The sequence below is a fragment of the Daktulosphaira vitifoliae genome, unplaced genomic scaffold, assembly GCF_025091365.1.
Source record: "Daktulosphaira vitifoliae isolate Bord-2020 unplaced genomic scaffold, ASM2509136v1 Scaffold_5, whole genome shotgun sequence".
NCBI lineage: Eukaryota > Metazoa > Arthropoda > Insecta > Hemiptera > Phylloxeridae > Daktulosphaira > Daktulosphaira vitifoliae.
The window spans coordinates 19,197,889-19,218,374 of NW_026099576.1; the positions used below are offsets into that span (position 1 = coordinate 19,197,889).

General features: G+C 23.9%; 6 protein-coding genes and 1 non-coding gene across 10 annotated transcripts in view; 3 read left to right on the plus strand and 4 right to left on the minus strand.

Annotated features, from left to right (window-relative positions):
* Nucleotides 1-1,353, minus strand: part of LOC126907647 (uncharacterized) — a 36,603-nt gene extending 35,250 nt beyond the window's left edge. The window contains exon 1 of the mRNA XM_050689086.1: nt 1,211-1,353. The gene's annotated coding sequence lies outside the window, so the exon portion shown is untranslated. The remainder of the gene's footprint in view (nt 1-1,210) is intronic.
* Nucleotides 1-20,486, plus strand: part of LOC126907618 (protein O-mannosyl-transferase TMTC1-like) — a 323,473-nt gene that overhangs the window by 182,419 nt on the left and 120,568 nt on the right. Inside the window, exon 16 of one of the 3 annotated variants that reach the window (XM_050689027.1) lies at nt 14,022-14,031. The exons of the other annotated variants lie outside the window; for them this stretch is intronic. The gene's annotated coding sequence lies outside the window, so the exon portion shown is untranslated. Of the gene's footprint in view, nt 1-14,021; nt 14,032-20,486 lie in introns of those variants that run through there. 3 annotated transcript variants of the gene reach the window in all.
* Trnar-ucu (transfer RNA arginine (anticodon UCU)) lies at nt 1,741-1,813 on the minus strand. Its single transcript has one exon. It is a non-coding gene; the product is annotated as a tRNA-Arg (tRNA).
* LOC126907617 (myb-like protein X) lies at nt 2,098-9,223 on the plus strand. The gene is made up of 8 exons (XM_050689022.1): nt 2,098-2,375; nt 2,874-3,072; nt 3,141-3,388; nt 3,465-3,620; nt 3,682-3,859; nt 6,033-6,163; nt 6,316-6,523; nt 7,993-9,223. The coding sequence occupies exons 1-8, from the start codon at nt 2,290-2,292 to the stop codon at nt 9,124-9,126; spliced, it is 2,340 nt and encodes a 779-aa protein (XP_050544979.1). The 5' UTR covers nt 2,098-2,289; the 3' UTR covers nt 9,127-9,223.
* LOC126907653 (uncharacterized) lies at nt 9,133-12,974 on the minus strand. Its single transcript, XM_050689095.1, has 3 exons — nt 12,691-12,974; nt 9,427-9,648; nt 9,133-9,366 (listed from the first exon to the last, which is right to left on the minus strand). Exons 1-3 carry the CDS (start codon nt 12,859-12,861, stop codon nt 9,223-9,225), a joined length of 537 nt encoding a protein of 178 aa, XP_050545052.1. The 5' UTR covers nt 12,862-12,974; the 3' UTR covers nt 9,133-9,222.
* LOC126907660 (dynein light chain roadblock-type 2-like) lies at nt 13,106-14,704 on the plus strand. Its single transcript, XM_050689104.1, has 4 exons — nt 13,106-13,281; nt 13,346-13,450; nt 13,544-13,711; nt 14,491-14,704. Exons 2-4 carry the CDS (start codon nt 13,369-13,371, stop codon nt 14,541-14,543), a joined length of 303 nt encoding a protein of 100 aa, XP_050545061.1. The 5' UTR covers nt 13,106-13,281; nt 13,346-13,368; the 3' UTR covers nt 14,544-14,704.
* LOC126907636 (XK-related protein 6) lies at nt 14,612-18,379 on the minus strand. 2 transcript variants are annotated; one of them, XM_050689066.1, is made up of 5 exons: nt 17,883-18,379; nt 17,715-17,816; nt 16,963-17,177; nt 15,322-15,477; nt 14,612-15,222 (listed from the first exon to the last, which is right to left on the minus strand). In XM_050689066.1, exons 1-5 carry the CDS (start codon nt 18,128-18,130, stop codon nt 14,723-14,725), a joined length of 1,221 nt encoding a protein of 406 aa, XP_050545023.1. In that variant the 5' UTR covers nt 18,131-18,379; the 3' UTR covers nt 14,612-14,722. The 2 variants fall into 2 exon arrangements, with proteins under 2 accessions (XP_050545023.1, XP_050545024.1); XM_050689067.1 differs by having other exon boundaries at nt 15,066-15,222; nt 15,318-15,477; nt 17,883-18,378.

The window sequence follows — 20,486 nt, forward strand, 5'->3', positions numbered from 1 at the left end:
TGAATCTAATCTACATTAAATAAACTAAACTTATATTAATTATTTTTACACCTCAAAGTTAAGAAAAGCGACCTTGAATTTTTAATTCAGTTTAAATAGTTCTTTTTATCAATGCTTACACGTAGTGTACGGTGGCTGCATCGTAAACTTAACAGCCTTATACACTCAGATTACGAAATTCAAACCCTGCCAGCCGAAATAACTTTTTTACATTTTTTTCTTAATTCTTTTTGAGGTGGAAACAAATTCAAGATGAATAATAATAAATAACATTCAATCAAAATATTTAATGGATATCGACGATCCTATCATTTTAGTCTCCCCTTGTGAGCAGGGCTGGATTTAAGGGAGGGCTGTGTGGGCTGCAGCCCAGGGGCCCCCACAAATTCGGTATACATTGGTATCACAAATATGATTATAATTGTTATTTAATAAGTAAAAAATATATTTCCTTGTTTATGTATAAGGAGCCCCCACAATGCATTCCGCCCAGGGGCCACCACATAAATAAGTCCGCCCCTACTTGTGAGAACAACTTTCTTATTCATATTAAAATATATTACTATATGGTTTATTTTTGTGTCTATCGTTAATTTTTCTCAGCTCTCACTCGACCAATTTTAATAACCAATACGTTAAAAGAATACAATTTTAATCTTGTTGAACTTATAATCCCCAAACATTGGAAAAAATCCTTTAATTTTAGAAATTCAGACAAATATCTCAAAATTGCGTTATTATAAAAAATAGCAACTTCAAAAAAAATTTTTTTTATTAAATATCTCAACATTTATAGAAGTATAAAATTTATTTTTATACTGAATTACACAATAAAATAAAATCAGTAAAATCATATATTTTTTAATGATTATAGACCAATATATACTTAATAAAACCAAATTCTTATACTGATTTCAAGTCTAAAATTAGATTTTTTCTATCACTTTTTTTTGAGATTATTACTAATTAGAAATACAGGAAAAAATTAATTAAAACATTTTTTTTTATCAAATTATTATTGATTTTTATTATATTAAAAATACTTAATCCTTGCAAAATTTCAATTCAATATAACATTTGTAACAATATAACACTACATTTACATGTTCAAATAAATATTTGTATTAATTCTACGTACGTGTGAAAACACTAGATATCGAGAGAATTTTTGTTGTCTATCGTGTTAAGCTAAATTTCATTAAAAAAATACCTGGGCTACACTAAGCTAAGATACTATACCATTTATATTACGCTGCTTTTTGGAAAGACAACACGTAAAGGCCCTTGCCAACCGACGAAAGAATTTTTTTACCGTCATTGTAATTTGATTGTTTGCAAAAAATCGATGTATCAAAATACTTTTTTCACAATTTATTGTCAGTAATAGTATATAGGCACAAAAAACTAGCTCTTCTAGACCAAATTCAACAACAAAGTAATATGTATTTAAAAATAAACATTAGTGTAATATCAAATAATCCATGGCAACTTGATTTAGTATTTAATAATTTGAAGATACTTAAATATTAAATTAAGAGATGTTTTATTTTGATACTTACGTTAGTGTACAAGTGAGAAAATGAAGTTTTGAATTTATTATTCTTACTAATAAATAAAAAACTTATCTTCTTCTTCTTCCTCGCTTTAATCCCAACTACTTAATGTCGGACATTCTTATCCAAACTAAATAATATACTTATTAAAAATAAAAAGAAATAACCTGTAAAAAATTTATCAAAACATCCCTGGTGGGGATCGAACCCACGACCTTTGGATTAGAAGTCCAACGCGCTATCCTCTGCGCTACAGGGACCTGATGGAAATCATAAAGTTTTTACTATTATTTAAGTTAAATATTTAAATTAATGATTAATTAAAAACATTTTGTTTATAAATAAAAAAAGAAGTAATAATTTACTTTAGAACTATTAAAAAATTAATTAAAAAGATTTATATTATAGTATAACAATCAGAAATATCAAATTATTTTATCTATGAACATATTTATCATGTTCTTATCTTATAGACTTATCAAAATGTTAACGGTCACCATAGATACTTCTTTGTTTATATTTTAAAAAGACATTACACAAATGGCACAAAACTCTATCAAAATCATTATTAAAATTTGGAAGTATTTCTTAAAAATAGTTTTAATTAACTTAAAACAGTCGCTTAATGATATAATTTATTAAAATTTGTGAATATGACGTTCTAATTTTTGTTAGACTTAATTATTGATATACTAATTTCCAAATTTATCATTTTCAGTGTTAAAATAATTTTATTATGGATATCGATAAATCAAATAACTTCATATTCAGTGATAAACTTATTAATGAAGATATGGATAACTTAAATGAACTATATTCATGGTAAAATTATCAATGGTTTAGTAAATAAACGAGAAAGGTTAAAAGGCTAAACTGCTCAAAACAATTTTAACCATTTTTCAGTTATCATTTTAAATATTTTTTAATTTTTTTGGATAAATGTATGTGCAGATTTTGATATTTCTATGATATGTTTCATACCATAAATTTATTATTATCAATTATACCAAAATAATTATTAAATTTGAAATATTTATTTTCAAGTAAAACTTGTTTTACAGAAAAAAGTGGTATAAGACTTATACCACTTTCACTCTAACACCCCAAAATATTTTGAGTACATTAAAACCTTTAATCATAAATTTTATCCTCAATATGCAAGGACGAAACCCTCTTGAAATAAAAATTACCATACGTATTACTATCAATTTATTTATTTTTTTAATAAAACAAACACTCTTATATTTATATTTAGTATGTGTTATTGAATATGACGTGAGATACATAATTATCTAATGCAAATTTATTTTTATAATTTAGGTTTGAAAATAGAGGTTTAATAAATAAATTAAGAGCATATGTAAAAAAACAATTGTTAACATCACTTAAAAATCCAAGTTTGTTGAATACCAACAAGCAAAATTCTCTATCTCCTAAGATCCTAGCCTTTAATTTGCTTATAGCAGATTTTTTTATTTATCAAGAAATTTTCATTACACTTTCTGTTTTCATGGTTGAGGTAAATACAAATTAAATATATTCCTATTTCTTTTATGCAAACATTTAATAAGTGATACTATTTTTAAGGTTCCATCATTAGAAAATCTCCATGAGTTTTCTATTTATGTTGATCAAGTAGGTACTTTTTCTGAATTGCCGACAAACAAACCTCGATTTCAATTTTCTGAAGTGCAAGATATATTAAATGCTTTAGGCCTACACTCGAACTCAGATATTGTAAAATATGTACATCAAATGTATTCTAGTGATAACAATGAATCACCACTAATTATTATTATATTTAAAGCTTTATCTATAGTAAATATCAATCAAAAGTATGTTAAATTATATTATACTTTATATAAATTCTCATTCTTATATTTAATGATTCATTATAGTTATTAATTTTAGAAACACTGATAATTATGAAGTCAGTCCTGAAGAATTAATTGATATTGAAAATTGCAATAAAAAATGTACAAATTGGCCGGAAGAAATGGATAGTGTTTTAAACTCGCTACATTTAAATGATCTTCAGTTAAATACTATAAAACAGTTTTTAAATAAGTACATTTTTCAAAATATATATCTTATTTTTGTTGTAAACTTGAGAATAGTTAAATTTTAGATTTTACCATACTAACAATTTTAAAGTATTATCTTTGATGAATGAGTATGAAAAACTTAAAAAATACAATACTGAAATTATTGATCGAGTGTGGGAAATTGAAAAAACGTTTACTACTCGGTATGATTCATTGCTACAGGAAAAAGAAAAATTAAACCATTTATACGTAATTGCGGAAGTAAGTATGACATTTGAATAGTTAACAATATATTAATATCTTTATTTAATGTTATTAAAAAAAATTGCACATGATAAATAAATTCTACAATTTATAAAATATAGATGAATGCTATATATAATTTTGTTGCCAATTCCAAATCTGGTTGCAGATTTGTTCCATCACACCTATTTCTTGAAATAATTACACACTTAAAAAATTAAGTTAAATTTAATTCGTAAAAAAATATAAACAATTTTTTTGTCTTGACACTCTCAAAATTTGTTTTTATTATGTTATGAAAGAGAAATTCATAAATCTATGTTTCACCAATTAATATATTTTTATGCCAAACACCACAGTGATATAATTAAATTGTATAAAATTTTTCAAAATAATATTGAATCTTTTATCATATATCATCTTTTATGTTTAAAAATTCTATATCAAAATATTGTCTACATAATGTTATTGCTGTGATTTTAAAGATAGTTTGAAAACTAAGTGCACAGACAGACGTCTCTAAAAAATTTCATACAGTTTCAGAAGTGCTACCATATCATTTTTAACTTTCCATTATTCATTTGGTGGAAAATTAGGACAACATGGTAAAGACATTGAAATTAGCATTAAGGGTTTTTCATTCATAAAAAGACATTCTAACATAATAAGTGTACTGTTCCAGTGAGTTTGTGACATCTTGTTTTTCTTTTATAATACGACAATTAAGTTATTTTTGTTTTTCGCGAAGAAGTCTAATTGCTGCTTGGCTATGTTTGAAATGTCCAACAATAGATCAACACATTTTTATTGATTAATTAACTTCTATTTCATCAGTACTAGAAGCTCTAGTAGTATCATTATTAAAATCTTCAATATTTTCACTTTTTATGGCATTGTTGAATTTATGAAAAACGCATGAAATACAATCAGGCACAAGTGATCTAATTGTAATCTTTATATTCGCACCAGAATCTGTTACAATCACAACGACTACAATAGATCAATCATTTATGATATGTGTTAAAATTTTAGACAAATATTTTGCTGTATGACTATATTCTAGATTTTTTATAACTAAAACATACATTTTTAAGTTAAAGTTTACATTGAAAAAATGTGTAATCACTGTAATAAAAGAATTAGTACTTATAGGTCCAAATATATGAATTAAATCCTACATATTTTGCAGATGACAACATAGATTGGACCGTTTCACGTGTAAATTATAAAGATTAGGTATGAGTGTTGTTGCTATAATTTTCTTACTTGGTAACTTTTACCACGATTCCAGAAAACTATCAAGTATTTTAAATTCATAAACTTTGCTCTCTGAATGTAAACTAATCCTATCAATCAATATCATTTTTAATTTTTATTTAAAAATAATTTTACATTTTACAAGAAGAGGTAGAGAAAGACCAAAAAAGAGATGGAGGGTTGCTATTGAATGCGATTTGAGGACAGCTGATATGAGCGTAGATTATGTGGGAGATTGTGTCAAGTGTTAGTTTAGGATAAGGGTGGCTGACCCCAAGTAGTTGAGATTAAGGCGAAGAAGAAGAAAAAGACTATTACAAACGTAAAAAATTTAAAACGCGCTGTACACTTAATCAATGTTATGCCTTTACAAGACAATGGAACAGGTAATTCTACACTGAAAACATTATTAAGTATAAAATAAGACATTAGTATTTATAAATATTTCCGTTGCTCATAAAACAAATCTCTCCGATAAAACTGAAAAATATCTTTGGTCATCGAAAAAAAAACTGTTTTTTAATTTTCGAAAACTTAAATTAAATAAAATGGTAATTTTTACTATTGTTAAATGTGTAAAAATTTATCTTAAGTATTCGTTAATTATATTCTTATTATAATTAGGTGTACATAATAAAAATTTTAAGTAGTACAGATTCAAAAAGTTATTCAATAGCTTAAAAAATTCGAAAAAGCTCACCACTAGTTTCAAGAAAAACAATTGTTTTTAGTTTTTATGAATTGTTAAGAGTATAATTATGGCTTATTTATAATTAGTAATTACTTCAGAAAATATATGTGATGGAACAAATCTGCGACCAGATTTGATATCAGCAACGAAATTCTATATAGTAATCATCTAAATATTGTTAACCACAGAATATTTTTTTTATCTTATGCTATTGATAAATTAATATTTTTTTTTTTTATTAAGGAAAAAGAAAATAAAATAAGAGAACAAATGCAAATTTTTAATATTGAACATAATAAACAATTAGAGAACATTGAAGCTCAAAAACAGGAATTAAAAATCAAAGAAATAAAAATTCAAAATTATGAAAAATTGTAAGCATCCATATTTTATCTTTTATTTTAATAAAATACCTATAATTGTGTCAAGTAGAAATATAGGATAAGAGTGGCCAACCCCAAGTAGTTGGGATAAAGGCGAGGAAAGAAGAAGAATTTGAAATTTTTACTTATATTTATAATTCTAGATTAAAAGAAGAAAAAACTATTAACAATGCGGAAAGTATAAAATCAACAGATTTCATTGATAAAATAATTGACAATCAAAATGCACATTTGCCAAATGAACAAGAAATAAAAGTAAAGCTTGAAAGGTTGAATCACTATAAAAAAAAATCAAATATAGATGTAGAAGTTGATGATGGTGAAAATATCTCATTAAGTGAAGTTTTGATGGTTTGATAATATTTTTGTTTAATAATACAGTTAACATAGATTAAAAACTATTTTATATGTTGTATAGTTAACTAACTTTTAAATTAAAATATTTTAAATTGTTAAAAATTCAAATATGTGGATAAGGCAAAAAGGTGTTGTTCATCATTTTTGTGGAAAATCAATTATTAATGTTTAATGCTATTGCTGCGATTCTCTAAATTTTAAACCTATTATTTTATTTTTACGATATTTTTGAGATCAACTATCTATGTTTAAAATTTATACCTTAACACCATTTATTAACATTCATTATTTTTAATTTATCTCTCAAGTAATATTACAAAAAAAAAACCAGCACAGGGTGATCGCGGCCCAGTGGTGCCGTGGTATAGTTGAATCAAGTATAATGATATTTGACAGTGATAAAAATCACTATCAAAAAAAAAAAAGCTTCGANAATGATATCTGACAGTGATTAAAATCACTATCAAAAATAAACGCTTCGATGCAAATCTTTAGATAGTGTTTAATTTTAAAAAAATTGGTGTTTTATTCCAAAAGCTACATGATCTGCTGGTTCCTTATTAATATCTTGATTAAAATAAAGTATGTCAAATGAAAAAGGGTTTATTAAAAAATATTATTTCTCAAAAAAAATTTGTGTGGATCCATAAACTTTTCAATAAGTTATAGCATTATAAAGTTAAATATAATATAAAAAATAAAATCGAGAATTTTCACACGAAAATAGCATTTGGTAGCCATTTTCGCCGTGAAGACAAGTCCAGAGGTCAATTTTTTTTTTTTTAAATTAAAGTATATTACTTAAGCTTTAATTTAAGATATATATAAAAGTGTCAGATCTTCCGGAACATTTTCAAAAGTTAAGTTGAAAAAGTTAATTTTTTGTAAAAAAGTTGTCATTTTAAATCCCCCCTGTGGGCAGGTTAAGTGTCAAATTTACAAAAAATATTACCAAATGATAGGTAAAGACATCAAGCATCTGTAAAAATTATATTAATTATATTGATATGTTCATTTTTGATAAAGTTATGGCAGTTTTAAGTAAAAAAAATTGAAAAAATTTCGAAAATTAGCGATTTTTAAATTTGTTATTTTTTTGGAGGTTTCCCCCATTTACGGGAACGAGGGAAATTTTTTCAATTTTTGAGAGTAATGTCTTCGACTAGATATGATTTGTGATCTTTTGACGAATCGTTGAAAGAAATCCGTTCGGTGAGAGCTGAGAAAAAGTGATAACAGACACAAAAAAAAAACACATCATAGTAAAACCAATACCTTCTCAGCTTCGCATCGAAGCTAAAATGTAATTTATGATCTTTTTACTTGGAGGCGTTTATACGTCTCAACTGTCTTCATTACAACAGGGAAAAAACTTAAAAAAAAAATTCCTATTACTTCTAGTGATAATAATATTTAATTAAATTTAATATATAATAATTATTAAAATTAATAATAATTTTCAGGATAGAGAAATTATTAGAAGATTGCAAAAAGAAAACAATGAATTTCGTGAATTTAAAATAATCCAAAAGAAAAGAATTGATGAACTAACTGAAATAGTTGCCAATTTGAAAAAAATAATTGAAAAAACTGATCAAACCTCTAGATTTGATGATTTTTCTTCTAAAAATGTAAGAAAAAAACTAACATTTTTAGAAGACCCAAAAATAAAATATTATGCCTCACAAAATTATTCTTCGACAACTGATCTTTCAACATCTTTATTTGAATCAGATAATCAAACTGAAGATGAAACTGTAAAGGAGTCTTGTACTAGGTTAAAAAGGTTAGAAATTCATTCTGATAAAATTAAAAAGAGTTATAATGATTTCCAAATGCAGCATTTAAGGAGTGAAACAGATTATAAGAAGAGGACAAAGAATAAAAAATTTGGTAATGACATTCATTCTAGTTTATCAGATGGCTCCGATTCTTTTTTTTCCAAAATAAAAGATCAAAAGATCAGTCTAAAGCAAATAGCTAATGAAATTGGATACCGACGATCAATAAGACATTCTTATAGTACCTCATTGAATAATAATGAAACAATTCCCAATTTATTAAAAAATTATAAATATAAGGATCTTATCAATGCAGAAAAAATAATAGAACAATTGCCCAATACATGTGATAAACCACTCACTAGTTTTTCAAATATAATTAATAGCTCATCACCAACTAAATATAATGATAACATCTCATTTATAAATCAATCTCATTCAGTAGAAGAGCCATTAAATTTGAGTAAAGAAAAGGATGTGTTATTAACCACAAGCAATATACCACAAGAAATAACACCATCTAAACTTTTCTCAAAAAATGATACAAAAAATTACCAATCAGAAACCGTTATTCCAAATAATTTACAAACAAGTATAAGTATAAATGAAAATTTAAAAACTGACAATAGAAGTTTGCAAATTGATGAGAAAAATTCTAATGATCATCTGAGTATTCTCATTAATTCTGAAAGTAAATCAAATGATCAAATAAACTTTAAAATGAATGAATCTTCATTGAATAGTAAAAAAGATGATAGTGAAAACTGTTTATCATTTGGTAGCAATAAATCTTCAGATTTTTGGAGATCTCCATAGAAAAAATATATTTATTATAATTTTTTATTAATTTAATGTACAATAATAGGGTAGATATTATAATAATTGTAAATAAATATTAAATATTTATAATAGTTATTTTATATTATTCTTTTTTTCATTTAACATATTAACATAAGATACTGATATTAAATCGTTTTCTGAAATTTCTAAAAGAGACATCAGATCAAGTGCAATTTTTTTACCATCATCAGAAGACTGATTTTCATTCAAAACAACCTAAAAAGGATTTAAACATTAAATTAAATTATCATAACTCCATTTATAATATCTACTCACCTCTAATTCAATAAAATTTCCCAAATCTTCCACAGAATCTAGATGCACTCTAGTTTGCCCAACCATAATCAATGTTCTCACTTTTTTTACTACACCCCAAGTACCAAGAGCATTTTTAAGTAAGTCTTCTAATTCTGCAGGCACTAAACATTTTCTATAATTACTTAGGCTAGGTTCATTGCATTCCTTTCTATCATAATATATAAGTTCTTGTGAAGAGTCCTAAATTTTTCAGCATAAATATACAATGATGATAAGAACTAAATTATAATATGTTTGATTTGAAAAATAATTTTATAATTAAGGGATTGAGTTAATAATTTGTTATACATGTTGCATATTAATTACAAGATTACCACAACTCAAAATGTTGAAGTTTTGAGTTATGGCAACAAGTTAATAGTCAATATTTTAATCTACAAGATGTGATACTGCCTCAAGCCATAGCACTACTATACCTTCGTCATATAATTGTATTTATACATTTTTACAGTGAAAAACAAAATTCTAGCATAATTTATATGTGAAGGTGTTTCTAAAATGTATAATATTTTTGAGTTCAAAATTAAAATCAAGACTGCCTTATTTTGATTTAAGGCATTATAAAGTAAAAATAATCAACTGGACAACACCCATAAAAAATGATGCTGTCACAAACCTAAATATGACAGTAATGAATTACTCAACTTTTCTTTTGTTGGGCACAATATTAATAATGACAATATTGATTATTATCATATGATAATCAACCCATATTACAGATCTTCTTTTTTTAACAACTATAAACTATAAGATTGCCGCATTTCATGTTGTGGTATTAGAGTGAAATTCACTTTAATAACTAAACTACCATAATTTTTTTGTAGCATATTAAATATAATTGGTCTAAATAACAAAGACTGACGAAAAACAAAATATGGCAATCCTGTTCTTTCAACACTAATTGCTAAACTATTACAACTACATTTTTGAGATACTGAATAATTTTAGCTTAGTAACATTGAACAAGAATAAAGAGCTTAAAATAACATAAATAATAACAAAAATAAATAATAAGTAAGAAACTTTTAACTTTAAAAATGATAATCTGGGATAAAATTAAATTTTCTCAAAACTATGTTTATTGAGTTGTACCAATAAAGTGATTAAGTCAGGGTGATCCATTTATCACAACTCATAAATTACTTGTGAAATAAGTGGTAGCACAGTGGGAACACAGCATAGTTGGGTCAAGTATAGATAAAATTTGACAAATATTAAAATCACGTCATCAAATAAAGACAATACATTGCCTAACAAAGTCTAAACCACACTTCAAACTATATATTTAAATAACATTTGATAATTAACCCAATTGAATTAAAAGTCTGTTTAATGATAGCCAATTTAACATAAAAAATTCACTATCTGAGTAAATTATTTATTTATTACAATAGTATATCACCACTAGAATGATGAAAAAAAAATAATGTTTAATAATTCAGATCTTTGTTAGTTAATTATAATTTTAGTAATGTAATTGAAATGGTAATCTTTCATAAACCATTGGTAAATCAAACATTTTTTTATAGAAAGGACAAACCTTATTTTTTTAATATACTTATTGGATAGATATTAAAAATTGCAAAAATTCTTCTTGAAAATATTCATATTTAACACTGAAATCTTATTTATTTATTTTGTTGTAAAATAAGGGGAGGATTTAAATAAAGATACTAACCACTATCTCATATATGTCTATAATGTTTAGCCTAAAATATAGACATAAATAATTGAAAAAAATAAATAGAAAATTACAACACAAAAAACTGTGATATTTTATACCAAATAACATTTTTTGTTTAAATTCAGGGTCTGTTAACATATAGACGATAAAATGTCAGTGCAATTTATTTTTTCCTTAATCTATAGTATGTATCATTAAATTCAATTTAACATATGTTTTAAGGAATTTGTACATCTGAAAAATTTTCAAAAATTAAGCTGAAAAAGTTCTAGTTTTTATACGCATGTTTACAGTTTTGACTCCTTTTAATGTCTTCAAATCAGGCTATTTCTCTTCAAATGGCTCAATTTAAAAAAAAAGTATGTATATAAAGTACATTGAAATGATGGAAATTTTTTCAACTTTCAAATTACTGGTAAAAGTTATTTTCGACCTATTTTTTTCTTAATTAGATAATTTACTAATTTAAAGCAAATTAAATATGTAAGTTTCCATTTGAAAATATTAAGGTGACACCCCCATAAGTTATTATGAACGATGCTAAAACTAATTAATAACTGAATATTACAGAAAAAACAGTAATAGTCTAATTTTTATTTATTTTGATTTTATGATTTAATTCTTTAACTAATTAGCAATATTAATAAGTAATAAAATCCATTTGGTGAAAAATACTTTTATTTTACTTATACTGAAATAAATATTTTTGTTCTAGTTATAACGGTGTAGAATTAATAACTTGTTTTTGCATTCTTAAAAAAATAACAAAAATAGACTACTACAATTTTTCCTTTGTATCCTACAACTGATTAATCAAGAAATATATGCGACTAAAAAATAATAATTTTTTTAATACTGTAACAATTTTACGAATTATAAGTGTGTTATGATGAATGGATCATTAGTGATGGCATCTTTCTAATTTTTAATTTAGATTTTTCATCCTTCCACTTATTTTGTTCAAAATATTACAACCATCTTGATATTGTAAAGTATTAAGCATTAAGCATTAAGCTTATAGATTTACATTACTGTTTTACTAATAAAAATTATAATTTTGTATTATAATTATTTTGACTAAATTTCCTAAAATGAATATACAATATTATAGTAGATGTAATAATTTGTTTTAAGTATCCATATTATTGTCTTAAAATTCAGATAATTAAAATTAATCAATATTATTGTATATTATTTAATATTTAGTTAGTTAACCCAAAATAATAATTGAGTAAATCAAACATGAAGACCATCCCTCCACTTATTATGAGCTACTTCGAAAACTAAGGATCATCTGTTTAATATAATCTTAGTAATCTATGGCGATTAACATCTATTGTGTTTATCCAATATAATTAATAGAAAACTTTAAATGAATTCAAAGAATATTTAATTTTTACTTAAATACAATGAAGTATTCAAAATTAAACAATTATATTTTATTTTGTTAATTTAGATAATTGTTCAATATCATAAATTACATATTTTTAAAACCATTGTTTTATGTATGTTAATTTGCACAAATATTAAATTATCACCGTTTTCCTGAGTTTTAATTTTCCACTACTACATTCAGGTAAGTTATAAAATACATCTTCTTGCTTCAATATTAAAACATTATTAGCATCATCTGAGTTTAAACCTAATATACGTTTTTTTAAAATATTTAAATCCCTAGCATATGCTTTAATTTCGATGTTACGAGACATTTTGTAAACAAACTTAGTTAATAATTGATTACGTATAAATGATTGCAGTTTAAAAATTAACTTATTTAAAAATCAAGAAAAATTCAACAAAAATACAAAATCTGCATTTTTAGTTTATAAGTTAATTTTCATTATCAGCTAATCTAATGGCGGGATCAATTTATAAAAATAACACAACCATGGTATATATAAAGGAAAAATTACTTATAAGCATTAAATGTAATTGTTTAAATTAATGAAAATAGAAATGTTCAAACAAATTAAAATGTAAAATAAATTAAGATATATTAAAGTTGTTGTATTGTTTATAGTATTTTAAGCAATACTTTGTTTAATCTTAGTCCAAGTAAAATAAAATTTTTTCATTCTAATTGCAAACTTGAATATTATCAGTTGATCTAGTGCGATTGACGATCTCAGGTATAGTCTATGATTAATTAAATTCAGTTTAATTGAGGTATTTTTAAGTCTTCTATATATTTAGACGAGTGAATCTAAAAATTAAAAATGGCCAGTGAAGTGGAAGAAACTCTTAAACGTATACAATCTCATCGTGGTGTCATTGGTACTATAGTGGTTAATAATGAAGGTTTGAAATTTTCAAAATAAAATTATTCTATATTTTTTGTTTTTTTTTTTTAAAGCCATATAGGTCATAAATAATATAAAAATTATCTTCTAGGTACACCAATAAAATCAACGTTAGATAATGCTACTACTATTCAATACGCTGGGCTAATTCAGCAATTGATTGATAAATCTAAAAGTGTTGTTAGAGATTTGGACCCATCAAATGATTTAATGTTTTTACGAATGCGTACCAAGAAGCACGAAATTATGGTATCACCTGGTAAATACAACATATTTTATCTTAATATACTTATATATGTCTATAAATATTTGTTAAGTTATTTTTAAATCAGTATACGAGTATTTTTTCGTTTAGTTAATTCAAATATTGTATCATACATAAGAATAGACTGGTTTAATGATATGATTAGATAGAAACATATGATATAACTTTCTTATAGCATATATTATTATGACAACCTGAGTAAAACATATAATTCCTTTAAATAATAATATTAATATATAATAAATTAAACTATTTTATGTGTAATTAAATAAATATCATAATATTATAAAAAGAAAATATTGCAATAAAATGACTTAGCAATTAATCAAAGAAAATGTTTGAATAATTAAAATTAATTACTATTTACTAAAAAAGTCCTAAAATTAAAAAATAATTTATAAGTACATTAAGACTATAAATGAGAAAAAAAATTTTAAGTTACTTTCTTTAAATTTTGTTATTTTTCTTGCTGTTTAAGCAAACATAGTTTTAAATAAAGATTATTTTTTTATTTAATCTTAAAAGTTTTACTTTTTATACACAAATTTCATAGATATGACTTTCTCAATATGATTGTACAAAATATAATACAGTAAATATTTTAAACTAAATCAAATTAATCAGATTAATTACTTATGTATATATACATCATTTTACCCTTATATCATGTAATTTTTAAAGTTTAAAATAAAACTCTAGAATCTAATTTTTTCATTTATAATTAAATTCTTAATTATATATATATATTAATTTTGTAAACAATTTTTTTTTAGATAAAGATTTCATCATGATTGTTATTCAAAACCCAACTGAAACACAACCTTAAAGATTGTTTAAATTATAATTTGACACACTGCATTTAATATGCTATAAAAACTAATAACATTTCTCTGTAAATATGTATTGAATATAATATAACTTATTTTGTACATAATAATACTTTTATTAAAAAAATACTCTTTAATATAAAAAATCATATTAATTTGATCAGTCTTATAATTTTTTTTAAGATTGCTCATAAGGTTTTAAAATACATTTTGTGTTTCCATTGATCTGATATAAGTCTTCTTGAAAAGTGTTATGTGGATGAAAAAATTTGTAGTAGATGGTCATAAATAATATTCCAACAAAAAATGGTAATATTGATCCAATCATCAAGGGATAATAATACCATTGAGTTTGGTCATTTCCTGTTAAAGACCAAATAATCACAGCAGATAAATTCTCTAGTAAAAAAATACCATAATAACCAAGATAACGGTATCTTGATCTTCCTTGTCCTTCACTGGGAGATAAATAAGTAAATATATATACCAATCCTAATATGGTAGAGAAGAAAAATCGAATGGCACCTTTTTCTTTAAATTTATTTACTGGCATACAAAAAGTTACATTTTGAAACATAAAAATCCATAAAGTCATAGAAAACCAATGAACAAAACAAGATACACCAGTTGAAATTGGCCATACAATAGCAGCTAAACTGATAGAAAGTATTCTGGAACCTGAAATTGTATAATTAAATTAAAAAATTAAACAACTACAAAAAAAAATTGTAGAAAAACTTAAAACAATTAAATTAAAAATTGTATAGATTAACCTGCCTGTAATTGATATGTGCCATAAAAATTGTAAAAATGTACCAACATTTCCAATATTCTTCCTTTCTTCAAAAGCAATTCTAACATTTTTGTGGTAAGATGCCATAGCCCAGGCTATACCAATAGTAGAACTTAATATTGATGCAGCTTGATGTATAACTAAAATAAAAATTTTGGAAAATAAATAAAACTACAAATTGACAATGGATTTTAATAATGGCTTATTTAAAAAATGTAAGTGAATTTTTTGGCTTTTATATTACAAATGAGAGCCATTTATTTAAATGGTTGTTATATATTTATATAACAACTTTTTATTTAATCTGAAGATCCAAATATAGTTTATTACCAAAGTTTATATTATTTAATCATTAACAAAATTACCCATTAAAATAATTTTCAATATACAATAAAAATTGATCCTTTGTGGCTAATATTATCTAAAACTAAAAAAAATTAAACTCAAAAATTGCGGATACATATTTAGGAACACAATTTTTTTTGTGACTTTTTGAGTTCAATATTTTTAATAATTTTCATTATTAATATTACTTACATTTATAAGTAAACTATTGTTTTTAAACAAATATTCCAACTGAAATATTTATCATAAGAAAAGTACACATCCTTTCATTCACAAAAATGGTCTTACCTCATTTTAAAAAAAAAGGGACAATATTAATTGACCTATGAGGTAAAGAAATAAAAAAATAATTACAAAATTTTCACCATGATATAGTCACAAAATAAATATGTTTTTTCTCTTGTAAAATATAGCTTAATCCATAATACACTAGGTACAGATCCAATAATAATTTTTTTTGGGGGACCATTTAACTATTTGCAAAACAGTACTATTTTTTAGAAAGATGCTCTTTTTTTATAAAAATTATTCTAATTTTAAGAGAATCATATTTCCTATAGCATTCCATATGTATCTGTGCCTGTCACATACATAAATAACATATTTAGTGATTTTAAAATAGACAGAATATTATGCACTTACAAAAATTAAGTATAAATAACACTGTCAGATGATACTTAAATGTCATCATACATCATTTAAAATTTCAAATAATTTAGTAGTACTATAAAAGTAAATAATATAATAATATTTGAAATCATTTTATTGTAGAGTCTAACTAGTTTAGCAATCAAATATATTTATTTTTATCAACAGAAAACAAACTTAAGATCATTTTTTAAATTATTAATTAAACAAAAAAAATATTCTCATATTTTTATTTGATTATTTCAATAGTTTAATCTTTCAAAATTATTGTAATGGAAAGTGAACTAATTAATCACAAAATTTCAAAAGAAAAAAAACAGTGTAGTACAAAATAGTATAAACTTGACATAGTGAGCTCTAGATATAGTTGAAAGTTTTGACTTCAAACCATTAAATATCTAAGAATGATTAAAATTACTAAATTAAAAACTGTTTATACTAATGTGAATAAAAAAGTTTTAAACATTTTTGAAAAATGAGGTTATATTTAAACTAAAGGGGGTGTTGCTGAAGTTTAAAAACTCTAATACATAGGGAAAAAGCCAAAAGTGTGTAATTTTAAAGAAATTATGCTGTTTTTAATTTATAGAATCCTTTAAAAAGATGTGAAATAAACAAGTATATAACTGTACTTTGAAAAGTAGAACCATGCTTTTTCTCAACTAAAACAATACAAATTTGTAATATTTGCTGAGGAACTGCTTCAAGGAAACATTCAAAGAGGCGCAATAATGATACATAAGAGTCTTCTCTGGCCATTAGAGCATAATATTTTCTTTGATCATCATAATTCTTTTTTTTAGCTTCTTTGCGAGACTTTAGAGCATATTTTAATACATCATAATACCTTAAACATACAAAATTATGTTGAAACTCAATTTCGTGAATATTAATTTTTTTTAGGTATTTTAAATAGTAGTAATTTCTGGAAATATACAAAACTAAAAAAAGTTTTTTCACTTAAAGGAATATAGTGGCTTCCTTCATAATGAGATTAAAAGTTAATATTTTATTATGTCAGTTCCTGAATAAAAACAAAAATGATGTTTACACCTTTTTAGGCTTGATATTACATGATTCATAAGAACTTTTCTTGCTTCATTTATAATTAAATAATATTATTTTTTTGTTTCTACTAATCACTGATTTTTTTTAATCAATTTCCAAAATAAAAAATTTTAACTATGAAAAAAATTATTCATATGCTAAATGAAGGAAAGAATAATTATAAAAACCTAAGCTGTAGTTTCATTTACATTTAAAAATTATATAAATTAAATGTATGATAAGAACAGCAAATATTGTTATTCACAGTATAAATATAAAGAAATTTAATATTTTTATTAAAATAGATTAGTATAATAATGTATCTTAAATAAAATACCGGAACACAGGTGCCATTTGTAATACTATCATTACTGGGAGTAACACTGGGTTTTTCAACAATTTCCTAGTAACTTTCTGCATACCTCCTTGTAAAGAGTAACTAAATAAATTAAAAAAAATATATTTAGATGTATAATAACTACCTTATCTCATAATAATAACATACATTTTAAGACTCATATAAGTGTTAATAATTGATGGAATGACCATAAAGGTAATAGTTAAAATAAAATAAATAGATTTTTCATATATGTAATACTGATAGGCAACATTAAAATCAATGCAAACATCAATAACGTGACTGACTATTGCGATGATTAATCCAAGTAATTCCCAGTATGATATACTAAGATCTTGAGGTAATTTATCAGGCTCGTCTAAGTCAAACATTGATCTTTGATTATCTTTTCTCATGTTTTTTATAAATATAAATTTGTACGCAATAATGAACTGATGATCAAGTTAATCATGTTGAGAATTCTTTAAAAAAAAAATAGCACCCACCATAATTTTTACAATTAAGCTAAAAAATATTAACTAGAAAAAGAAAACACAACTACTACTTAATAAAAAAGCTTTCAAAAATAAAAATTAAATTATTATTAACAATTTAAAATTAAATTTAATTGGAACATTGCCTTTTATTGTATTACCTACAATCTACGTTAATTATATACTATTTGAATATTTTTTATTTTTGTGATAAAGAGAATGTGATAAGCATATATGTATAATAGCCATTATAACCTATACACAGCAGTCGGTATATTACAAACCACTTGATTACTCTCAAGATAAATACTATATTGAAAAAATATTTTTTTGCTTTATTTTAGTTACATATATTTCTTGATTAATCAGCTAAAAGTTACTTTTTGAAATCATCCTTAATAATTTAAAGGGATGTCAACTTTATTTTTTTAATCGTAACATCTATATATAACTAGCTAATAAATAAAAAATAATTTAATTAAGAAAATTACTGATCGATAATAACTTATGGAACAGTACTTGAGGAATGACCCATTTTTATATCTAGGCGAAAGGAAGAGTAACGGCCAGGAAACGACTAGTAATAAAAGTAGCAGCACTAACTCCAGACCATAGTTAAGATTGTTAACTTTTTAAGAAGTTACATAAATTTTAGAAAAACATATTTACATCATTCAGAAAACGCTAACAGCATATCCAAATATTAACATAATATACCTTAGTAACTAAGAATAATACTGTATATACTGTATGATGTATAATACTTTATACGATGACTCTAATAAAATATTTAGCAAACTTTTTTAAATGTATGCAAAGGTGGCTCGTGGGTGCTGATGGTGAGGATGCGACTTTGAATATAATAACGTTGGTCATAGGTATAAAAAATTGTCAATTTAAATATAATAAAATAAAACACAATACACATATTATTAGTTTAAAGGTCAAAGTAGAAAATAGATATGAAAGTAGTAATAATAGCACCAATTATACTATTGTAGAAACCGATAACGACGAGCGTACACGCAATTAATTCTAAAAATAAATTACTTAATATAGTAATATACTAATATTTTACCGTATGGACGACGCTGCTGGTCGTATAATAATATACGTTCAAAATATTGCTCAGACGACGCTGTGGTCATCCAAACACTGCTCGTGTATGCGTAGCCGCATATACTGAGGGAAACAACTCTAATGTTCGCACAAATCAAATGTATTATAACTATTTTACTATTTAAAAATTTTTATTATTAATAAAAATGTAGAATTGAAAATATACAATCGTCTTCTTATACCGTCACCACTGACTGAAACATAGTATACATTTGTAATTTAAAGAAAATCTATTTTTTCCTTCACTTGAAGAATATGTTTTTTTAACATACATTTATTATTATTAATTATTATATGTTTATAATTATTATATGATATATGTTAATCAAAAAAATCTTTAATTAATGACAATATATTTATCACGAATTAGAAATAACACAGAATATTATTAAAATACATTAACTTTTAAGTATTAACAAAATTTTTATTAATAATTTAAAGTACTTATAAATTTAATTGAAACATTAACAGAATAAATATCACAAACTGCTGGTTTTGTACCGTTATGTTATAAATAAGGATAGTAAAAATTATACGAATCTATCTGTAACTTCATACAGTCTTCTAAACCAAGATGATCATCTTTTAAACAATAACAGCACCTGTAGATACGAAACAGTATTAATTTGATTATTTTTGATATTAAACCATTCTACATTACCTTCGAACATAAGGGTCTCCAATTATTTCTACATCATAGGCCCATTTGGGCTGTGTATCATCAACAACAAATTTCACTTTTTGTGGATATTTAAAAGGTCGATCAAAACCTAAATTTAAATCTTCCTGAAAAAAAGATAATTTTAAACTTTAGGATCTATTTAATCAATATATGTTCACTTTTGTGCCTACATGCATATCTCGATATTTTTAATTATTCCGAGGGAAACAAAAATACACTATTGTATATAACTTTAAATAAATTTTTTTTTATTCTTTAATATCCCCCGAAAAATATTCAAGATTTATTAACATAATAAATAATTGTTTTTTTATTATTAATTAAAATAATTGTTGGTGAGCGGGATTATTAACCGTTAAAATCGAACGCTCAATTAACCTTATTTTTATGATATAATTTTTTTTTTAATTTGTTTGATTAATGTAATAAATATTAAATTTAATATGAATAAATAAAATGTACGAAATATTTGTTCCT

What these genes read in the sequence shown, in the direction of transcription:
- LOC126907617 (XM_050689022.1), top strand. Translation starts at nt 2,290, where the DNA reads ATGGATATCGATAAATCAAATAACTTCATATTCAGTGATAAACTTATT. An exon ending in ATAAAACAGTTTTTAAATAA is followed by an intron (nt 3,621 to 3,681) that starts GTACATTTTTCA and finishes GTTAAATTTTAG; the next exon opens with ATTTTACCATACTAACAATT. An exon ending in ATTCAAAATTATGAAAAATT is followed by an intron (nt 6,164 to 6,315) that starts GTAAGCATCCAT and finishes TTATAATTCTAG; the next exon opens with ATTAAAAGAAGAAAAAACTA.
- LOC126907653 (XM_050689095.1), bottom strand. Translation starts at nt 12,861, where the DNA reads ATGTCTCGTAACATCGAAATTAAAGCATATGCTAGGGATTTAAATATT. An exon ending in AATTAAAACTCAGGAAAACG is followed by an intron (nt 9,649 to 12,690) that starts GTGATAATTTAA and finishes TGAAAAATTTAG; the next exon opens with GACTCTTCACAAGAACTTAT. An exon ending in GAAATTTTATTGAATTAGAG is followed by an intron (nt 9,367 to 9,426) that starts GTGAGTAGATAT and finishes AATCCTTTTTAG; the next exon opens with GTTGTTTTGAATGAAAATCA.
- LOC126907660 (XM_050689104.1), top strand. Translation starts at nt 13,369, where the DNA reads ATGGCCAGTGAAGTGGAAGAAACTCTTAAACGTATACAATCTCATCGT. An exon ending in TATAGTGGTTAATAATGAAG is followed by an intron (nt 13,451 to 13,543) that starts GTTTGAAATTTT and finishes ATTATCTTCTAG; the next exon opens with GTACACCAATAAAATCAACG. An exon ending in CGAAATTATGGTATCACCTG is followed by an intron (nt 13,712 to 14,490) that starts GTAAATACAACA and finishes ATTTTTTTTTAG; the next exon opens with ATAAAGATTTCATCATGATT.
- LOC126907636 (XM_050689066.1), bottom strand. Translation starts at nt 18,130, where the DNA reads ATGAGAAAAGATAATCAAAGATCAATGTTTGACTTAGACGAGCCTGAT. An exon ending in ACTTATATGAGTCTTAAAAT is followed by an intron (nt 17,817 to 17,882) that starts GTATGTTATTAT and finishes TAATTTATTTAG; the next exon opens with TTACTCTTTACAAGGAGGTA. An exon ending in CAAATGGCACCTGTGTTCCG is followed by an intron (nt 17,178 to 17,714) that starts GTATTTTATTTA and finishes TGTATGTTTAAG; the next exon opens with GTATTATGATGTATTAAAAT.